Source organism: Cyclopterus lumpus, chromosome 11, assembly GCF_009769545.1.
Source record: "Cyclopterus lumpus isolate fCycLum1 chromosome 11, fCycLum1.pri, whole genome shotgun sequence".
Lineage (NCBI taxonomy): Eukaryota > Metazoa > Chordata > Actinopteri > Perciformes > Cyclopteridae > Cyclopterus > Cyclopterus lumpus.
Window position 1 is genome coordinate 12,681,907 of NC_046976.1, and position 9,479 is coordinate 12,691,385.

Sequence of the window (9,479 nt, forward strand, 5' to 3'; positions counted from 1 at the left end):
TAGTTTCAGAGTGGGTACTCATCCTCATGGCCACAAGAGAGCGCCATTAGCGACACAACTGGCAGCTTCAAATTGACTGATGTCTTCTGACCATTTTCGCTTTTACGGGACCATTCATGCTCACACGGCACCATTGAAATGTGTTTTCGCCCCATCATCCAGTAGCATCGAGCTCTACGAGCAGCTACCGTCGTGGATTTCAGTTGGAAGGCAAGGTGCGGCTCAGCAAGCACACACTTGATCTTGTCATTATGAGAAAACATAATTTTGACATCAGCACAACATTCAGGACTAATGTGCTTTCTAACCTGTACTTTTACTGACATTTATATCGAATGATTAATCACATGTAATAAATAACACAATGTCCGCCATCAATCATTGCTCAATTTGCCCCCATAAATATGCTCATGACATTTCGAAATAGTTTGAGTTTCTGCTTAAAATCAGATCTATCAAACAAAATCACAGACGTACATTCCTTCAAACAATTAATCTTTAATAGCACGATTATACAACACAATAAACATTCCATCCCCCACTTGACGTTCATAATTCACAGATGGTAACTCTGAATAAACTATTTACAAAAGTATAAGCAGTTGTGACTGCCGCCGATGGGCAAGGAGATGGGATTGAATATACGGCTCGTGAAGGTAAACGGGGCCGAGGCAGGGTGGTCATAGAGGTCAGAAAATCAGCGGCAGCGGGGCAGCAGTGAAGGTGGAGGCAAGCCTGTTGACAACATCACCACAATGACGCGTCGTATCTGGGGAGAGAGGAGCAAAGGACACGTTCAGCTTCCTGTGAGTTACGACAACGTCCCGCTCACAGTTGTACACACACCTTGACTGTGGGAGCGTGTCTGTGCTTTCCTTCAACAGCAGCTCTGAGACCAGCGTGTCCAGAATCTCAGGACTGGACCTCTTTCCATACCTGAGACCCCCCCCCCCAAAAAAAAGAGAGAATTACATGCAGGCACTTATACGGACATCACTTTAAAGGGCTCAGCATCAACACGGACCTTTTGATAGCAGAGAGAGAGATTAATTAAGTAAATACATAATATATTAGTTTGTCATGAATCCAATTATAATCTCAGTGACGACTGAATACAGTCAGACCGAGACCCTGCAGGGGCAGACATGAGTTGCATTGCAGGCGCTCATATTTCCTTCTCTGTCCCTCAGATGATAAACTCCGCAGCGTGGCTTGAAGTCTGCAGCCGGCATGCAAGCCTCTGACATTCAGAAGAAAGCGGAACACGGTGGGTGATGGACACGCCATGCTGGCATGGAGTGATTTCCCCTCAGGTTTTTGATAGATGGGCAGCTCTGTCACATGCTGTAAAGAAAGACTGCAGGCAGACCTGCAGGACATAGTCTTGCAGCTCCAATGGCAACACTTTAGATCAACTTTGTTTAATGTAAAAGTTTGCGGTACACTTTTTTCAGATTACCATGTCAAGAACATAATATATTAGGAAATGACAAATCTTGCAGAAAGTTTCGTATAAAGACCATTGTTAGTAAACAGTAGAATTGACTATTTTCTCAAATTATATAATTTCTTTTGCATACCTCGCAGGCATGATGATAAACAATCCACCAAACTTAACATCCTGCATTCTGCATATTTTTTTATCTTGCACCGTATTAAGGGTTATTGATTTAAATGGCTCAAAGTGTAAGAATATATACTGTTTTATTTGATAGCAGTCATCTCATTATATTCAATGGGGTTTGCATTTTTCTAGAATTGGAGAATATAATGAATTGATTAAATAGACTATAATGATGTGGGGACCAATAGAAGTCATTTGAGAAAAATACACATTGCAAAGCATGTAATCGTTTTAAAACGGAAGTGAAATGACTCCAGCTCTGTTAATAAATGCCTTCTATTCGATTCTGTTCTTGCAAAGAGGTGTAATTAGTCCGCCTACCTCTGTCTCGTGATGAGGTTGATGTAGTGCCTCAGGGCTGAGTAGTACTTGGCCAGATCCTCCGCCGGGGCGTCATCCCCAGGGTTCTCCGGTTTCACCGGGTATCCCTCCGTCAGGGCGCCCAGGCAGAGCAGCGCCCACAGCAGGAACCCCAGAGTCCCCAGCCAGCTCATCACGTTAGGGTGCATCTGGTGGCGTGGAAACAAGTCACATCTGTTAGTCCATGCCACATCTCTGGAGACTTGTTCCGCTGTGCTTTACATCGCCTGTTCGGTTTCTAGATGAATTATTCATTGTGATCATGTTTGTTGTTGAGGAAAAAAAAGTCTAATTGGTAGTGAAAACAAACAAACATGTAAAGACTGTTGAAGCTGCAACTATAGAGGCATGTCTAGAGACTTTGATAAAGTTTCCTGTCAATAATATAGTCAAGGTTTTTGTAAATGAAATATCAAGGTACTTACATTTCCTAGAGGATTAGAGGGAGAGTTGCGTTTGTCCTGAGGTCTCTCTCCTGTTCTTCTGGGCGCTTGTTGCGCGCTGGGTTTTATACCTGTGCGCCAGACACGCTGCAGAAATATGCGTCAGAGCTGCACTCCGTTTAGCGCAAGTCTCCTTTCTTCACGTGAACGTCACCAGTGATGCTGTCATCAATGGGATTTAAAAAAAAAAAAAACTAAACTGTTTACACAAATTTTAAAAGACGTAGAATATTGCAAACTAAAATTAGAACCAGTTAATAAGCCTTTTTCCTACAAATCGAAAGGGATTAGGGATTAATTCGTTTTTTAAAGAATGTGGCCAATCAAGCTGCTATAATATAATTTTAGGATTCAACCCAATGCGACTAATGTCCTTAGAACGTTGCATATATTGTAGTAAACAATACAGAAAGTCTGGTAAATTCACAACAAAGTCACTGTTAAGCACTTTGCTAAACTAATTCACTGTGTTGTTAATGTAACTCTAACAAGTCATGTAAGATTCTATTCTCACATGCTGGTGTGTATGTGTGTGTACATAAACAGAAACAACACACATTTGCAACACCCTCATAATAACTGACACTGCGAAACAGATTGATACACACATGCTGAGTGATGTTTTGGTGTTTATATGAGTTGTCCCTGTGAGGAAGACGGTGATAAATCATTTCACAATCAAGTAGCGGTTCTTCTGCATATAATGAGATCAATAATCCCACCTGAGGTCACAAAAGAATGCCAGTGATGTGATACTGTGGGCGAACTTCAAATGAATCCTCCTTACCAAAAGAAACTCCAAAAAGAACGCCTCGGGTGATCTGGAATAAAAAGATCTCAAACAGACTCACATGTACATGAGGCCCTTTTTTGACTCGCTGTTCGACTGAATCGGTCCACTAATTTTGTATATCGCAGCTCATTCCATCAGAAAAGAGAGACTGGGACACTCAAACGTGAACAAAAGGCCTAACATGAATATCAAGACACGCCAGTGAAGAGCCCAATCTCCTAGAAAACCACTTAATAAGAAAAAGCCAAATAGCACTTCAAATGAATCCGTGTCACCCAGTGCTTCATTTACATGCTATTCATAATCCTTTTGTATATCGACTCGCAGCCATATAATCTATCAAAAATCAGCATTCTTCAGCATTGCTGCTTTTTAAGTAGCGCAGAGGATGCGTTAAGGGCTTTTTGTATAACACAGGATGTTAAGGGGGAGATGAGGAATGAGACACAAGTGAGAGAACATGGAATCATGTTGATCGCAGGCAGGAATTAGAACTTCTAGTCCTCTTCAGGAGACACACACACACACACGCACACACTCAGTGGCTCACTTCAATAGGTATAACACCTTTTAAAGCAAACAGCTTGCGGCTACGAGTGCCTGTCATGTGAATGAAGCAGATGCATGAAGCACGTCGACTAAGTTGAGAGGTCAGTTCATGTTTGCTTAAACACCAGTGTCAGAGTAAAGTGACTTTGAACTCAGTAATATATGTATGAGCTCCAAGGTTTAAGACACAGGTGACAGTTTAAGATTGATTCTTGAAGCGGAGAGGCTAAAATAGAAGAGGCCATGATGGGTTATAGCTGAGAACAAGTCATGGGAGTCTTCAGTCTTGCAGCTTTGTGAGGCTGTCCTCAGGCAAGTGGTGTATTGAGCGAAATGCTAATGCTTCCTTGGTAACATGCTCAAAACGACTGCCTAATGTGTCTAATTGGGAAGACTATTATGTTACCATGTGCACCATCTTAGTTTAGCATGCATTTTGCAAGTAATTGGTCCTTTACCTCAGTATCTAAAAAAAACACAAGTAATCATCATAGTACAATGCATACAATTTATCCTGAAGGGAACGTGAATGTATTCCGATCCATCCAGTATAAATGTTAAAGCGGAAGACCGTATGTTTTCATCCCAAGAGTCCCAGCACGAGCATGGCGAAAAATTATAGAGTGAACATTTCCTTTCAAAACCTTGTTTATGAAAGGTGGAGCAAAATGTGAAAGAACAAACAATGGATGAATCCCAAAAGAAATATGCTCGTCACAGAGTGGATGAGGAAACAGACACAGACAAATCCACATCTTTACGGATGGATTCAAGCTTTTTGAACAGCGCGCATCGTTTCCACCATTAGCCAAACAGTTTTTAGACAGACAGAAAGAGAAGTTTCGAAGATAAAATAACTTAAAAAAATAAATAAAATAAATCCTATCCAGATTGAATAAAATGTTGAAATGTGAATCAGTGAATCATCACGTGCATTGTGGAATATTGGTGAAATGATTGTGAACATAACACTGACTTGACCCTCTTCATTGCTTTTTACACCATGAGTCCTGGGTGGCTCAAGGCGGGTCTTTATTGTATGTCTTGAGAGTGAGTCAAAATGTAACAATCAATAAAATCAACTTAAGACCATGCAGTTGGAAGATGCTTTCCCGAAATGTGCAGTGTTAATCTACTACACATACAGTGGATTAGTCCATGCTTGGGATGGTATCAGTCTCAGCCTGTATTATATTCATTAAAGATGTAAAGCATGTTCTATAATTAAAAGGGCTCTGACAACCACATCAGAATTAAGGAGAAATCTGCTGGATTTCTGTGTAGCACAAAGAGGAATAGGATGTCGTTCTTCCGGTGGAGACAAATGTGACAGAGCGAATGGGGTTCAGAAGAAATGTGGTCTTCTAATTTGATCAACATCACCTACTATCAATGCTCATAAAATAAAAGCTTCCTCTCATCTCCAATACAGTCCTGGTTGTTTACGCTAATTTTAATAATCAAAATACCTATACAATTAATGTAACGGGGATATCTTGCCGCTCTAAATCTACCACCTTTTGGTAAATGCTGTGTAAGACAATTTCTCGGTTTGACGAAATAATTTCTGTGGAGAACAACTCCTTTAGAGAGCGAGCTGTTTAAATGCAAATCTTTTTCCCACTCCTCCCATCAGCCTCCTGGTTTGGACAATAAGTTATCTTCCAAGATTTGTTAAGATGAAAAGGCCGGCTGTAATCTTCTGCCGATGTGAGTCACACTCTTCGAATTTACAGTGTGTACAACTATAAAAGCAAATACTGACAAGCCTGTATGGTTCTCTCTGAGGCAGTTGCATGAAAACGGACTGGAAGACAAGTGAAAAAAAGGCAAAATCTCAAACAGCTTTGGTTCTTTCTTGGCTATTACTCTTTCACACAGACGTCTGACATCTAAATTGCTGCTATTTCCTACGCTATTGTGGTACGGTGACAATGTGTTACTTCTGGTAAGCAAGCACTACTATTACTTAGATAGAGCATCAGCAGCCCCCTGTTTGGCTTTGTGGGCTGTAGCTTCAAACTGAAGGTGATTTGAGTAAAAAGAGGTCCTTATATTACGTTCATATTCAAGGGATTTTTGTATTTAATTAAATCAATTGAAACAACCAGATTACCACATATTTTATCTTGAGTTGAGCTGTGTTGCATCGTAAAATAAATTAGAAATAAACATATTTTAGCTTTTATTACTGATTCAATGTTGTTTGCATAAATTACAACAATAGTTGGCTTGCTTTTAAAGAACTGGTCTCCCATCCAAGAAGTATACTTTTTGCTACCCACTTCTCTGAGCCATTAGCTATCATCACTTCAAAGAAGCAAGTCCCCAAACTGTTTTCCTTTGTTTTGGCTTTGACATTAATTGACAGCCTTCACAAGCAATTACTGAACTATATAGCATCTCAAAGAACACAAGTTCTCTCTCCTCCACTCTCAGTTCAGAGTAAATACAGTGCTGACAACTGCTCAATGAGGAAATAACAAGAAATTATGTCCTTTGTCGTTTTCTCATTTGTTCTTCTGTCTCTCTAATTAATCTCCCGCTGCTATAAGAGCCACTCTATCTAGTCTCAGTGTGTACCTGTCTTTACCTCTTCCCTCGATGTCTCTCGCTATTTTCTGTGTGTGTGTGTGTGTTGTGTGTGTGTGTGAGTGTGTGTGTGTGTGTATGTTTGTGTGTAATGTGTCACTGCCACATCTGCTCCTCGGATGAACGCAGCACAAATGTCACGTCAAGAGTGACGTCATAGAAGGTCTTTTGATTGACAGGTGTCCAGAAGGTCGAGCCAACACTGTGACAGGTTGGTTCGGCTCAGGTGTGCAGGTCAGAGTCCAGAGCCTTGATATTAGGCTACCTGATGAAAGTTGTTACCACGTCAAAGGGCTTGAAACTTTAGTTTAATAACTGTTGTGACCTATGTGAGACCACAATACTCTGGATGTGTCATGGTCATGTCAGAGTGTTTGTGTGTTACTGGAACCTCCAAGACATTAAATATTAATTAATATACATTCAGATGCTAATTAAGCTGATATAAGTGCTCCTTCAAGACCTCTTAAAAACCTTCATCACTTAACATGTGCTTCAATGTTTATGGAGAAATGTGAAGTGAAGAAGGACGTCACGATGCCCAAAGTGGTTTCATATTTTAACATAACGTGCTTGCTGAATACACTTTGCATATCCCCTTTACAGCTATTTGGCAAAGATCAAAAGAGTCTGAGCATGTTGAACACCACGCGAGATGCAAGCATCACTGCAGAGGGACCTGATAATGGAGGGGAAATGTATGATTTAAGCAGTTGAAAGCATCATCATCGCATTCATGATTTCCTCATTGCGGTGTGTCCAAATACTTGTTCTGCAAATCAAATGCAATTGCAGATTTAAATCTATTATGCCGGTGCATGATGCTAAATTTATATGAGCAGAAACACACATGGACATACTCACGAGGAGAACACTACACTCTCACACTGAAGCAACAGCTACAGATACATTTTAATTACAAGTGCAGTATTGTTATTAGGAAATGCTCTGAAGTTTAAGTACGTGATGTATTAATGCTTTAATGATCAGAAATGGTATTGTTTAAATTACAACAAGGTCAAAAATGACGTAAGAGCACACAGTTTAAAGTGCTTTTATGGAATAACTTTGAGATATATTCTTGGTTGCTTTCTTAATGAGAATTAAATAAAAAGATCAATACCACTCGTGTGTGTGAGGAAATGTCGAGGCACATCCAGCAGCCTGTTAGCTTAGCTTAGTGTAGCATAAAGCAGCTAGCCTGGCCCAAAGTCCAAAGGCAACACAATCTGCTACGAGCTCCACTAAAGCTGACTAATTAACATGTTGCATCGTGTTTGTTTAATAAGGAGCTTTTTACTGTGTTCAGGCAGAGTGTGAAGGACATTTTAGAGGCGTGAAATACATTTTTAGCTAACATAAGCTAACTGGCTGCTGGCCGTACATTTAATGGACATGTGAGGTAATTTTGTTAGAGTTAGCGAGATTCTAAATTAATATCAAATTGGTGAACTCCAGACAACGTCCAGTCTTTAGAGTGAGTTAAAAATCACTCACAGATAGCTCTTAAATTGGCATTAATGAAATAGGAATCCCAAAACAATAATTATTAGCACGAATTCCTCTCTATCAAACCTACAGTATGCCATGTGCGTGTCTTTCTGGTCATATGAACTCCATGAGCGTGTGCATTCGGCTGCATGCGTTTAAACACACTTCGGTTAGGCAAACATTACTATTGATTTAACCTCGCTATACAACATCCCATTATGTTTGTTATCACTGTGCTTTGTAAAAAAAAGCAAAATCTATTTCTCACGACCCGCTCTCCATCCCCCTCTCGGAGTCTGTCGACACCGGAGGGGATCGAAGCGGAGCCTCTATGAAGTAGCTGCACTGTCAATTTCCCACTGTTTCTACCACAAAAGAGAGGGAACACACACACACATCCAATGTGTCCAATGTGTCAAAGTCATACGTAGGATTTGGCTTCGCTTTTAAGAGTTTGTGACGGGTTTTTTTGTTCTTCTTAGAAACAGAACAAGCTGTATTTTGTTTGCGTAAGTTCTGTCCTAAATAGATCTGTCCTGATAATCAGAATAGGGTATTTGGAGGAAAGAGAATATTCTAGTTTGAGTTGGATTTGAACATTTTAGTGGTCCATATTCTATTAAAACCTGATTCAAAGTTTGGCAAATAAAAGAAAAAAAGCTGTGACAATAGAGCTTAAGTAGTGAACATCCATTGACAATAATGTTATGTTATGTGCACAATAATTATTACATAAAAAACTAATTCACCTTTACATTTGGAAATTACTGGGTTACTTTGGGATAAATCCTGCTTGTGTTCATTATTCTCTTAGTATGGTAAAGTATATTAGACTATATTAATACGCCCTAAAGCATGGCAGGCCTTATGTGTCATTTAGATATTTACTTATTTCATATTTTTTTATCCGCAATAACAGATTTATTTTTCCAACATGACCGTGTAAAGTTTATATGGCGAACATACTTTTGGCTTTCACATCCACTTGGGCTATACAGTAATGAAGTAGCTTGTCCAACTTTTTAAGTATTTTCGAATTTCTTTTGTTGTACTTTCCCTCCGAGTGATCTCACAGTTTCAAGTGATTTGTCGGTACTTGAGAGTATGTTGTGTCTCTCTGTGCCCCTGAGTTTGTTACTTCTCTCTCTCTCTGTGGGTAAATTAGGGGAGTGTGTTGTTTGTCTCAAGGTGTGCCTACCACAACTGTCACTGGGGTATTTAAGTGTTTCCTTGCACAATAATTGCCAATTTAATCTTCTGTGCTCATGTCCTGATCTGTAATGTTGAATCTGTCAGTCAAGCTGGGCGTGGTTTCCATGGGGATATGGGAAGTGTTGTACTCATTCCCTCCAATTAATGGCCAAAGTAATTTACCTGTAGCCTCCTAAACAGGGTTGCTACGGAGAGGTAATTACTCTAAATTGTAATTTGCGCGGGACTAACTGTCAGACCTTCACCTCTTAAATTAATTGGGTTTTTCTCTGTGAGTAAAAATGTGAATGCGGTAGAAGCAGGTCAAATGTTTCTTTAAAAGATGCTTGATTCTATCAGTCATCAAAGCTCTGCTGGGTTGCAAAGAGGAAACAAGGGATGGTTTAAAGTGGTTTAAAGTATGTATGCCGCTGTG

At 40.0% G+C, this 9,479-nt stretch overlaps 1 protein-coding gene across 2 annotated transcripts; it reads right to left on the minus strand.

Moving 5' to 3' along the window:
* Positions 1–511: 511 nt before the first annotated feature.
* npy (neuropeptide Y) lies at positions 512–7,458 on the minus strand. 2 transcript variants are annotated; one of them, XM_034546089.1, is made up of 3 exons: positions 2,410–7,458; positions 1,946–2,133; positions 512–936 (listed from the first exon to the last, which is right to left on the minus strand). In XM_034546089.1, the coding sequence occupies exons 2-3, from the start codon at positions 2,131–2,133 to the stop codon at positions 690–692; spliced, it is 435 nt and encodes a 144-aa protein (XP_034401980.1). In that variant the 5' UTR covers positions 2,410–7,458; the 3' UTR covers positions 512–689. The 2 variants fall into 2 exon arrangements, with proteins under 2 accessions (XP_034401980.1, XP_034401981.1); XM_034546090.1 differs by having other exon boundaries at positions 512–769; positions 847–936; positions 1,946–7,458.
* Positions 7,459–9,479: the final 2,021 nt, after the last annotated feature.

Bases quoted from the DNA above. Each gene is read 5' to 3' on its own strand.
- npy (XM_034546089.1), bottom strand. From the start codon at position 2,133: ATGCACCCTAACGTGATGAGCTGGCTGGGGACTCTGGGGTTCCTGCTG. The intron at 937-1,945 runs GTAGGCGGACTA...GGGGGGTCTCAG, and splicing joins AACCTCATCACGAGACAGAG to GTATGGAAAGAGGTCCAGTC.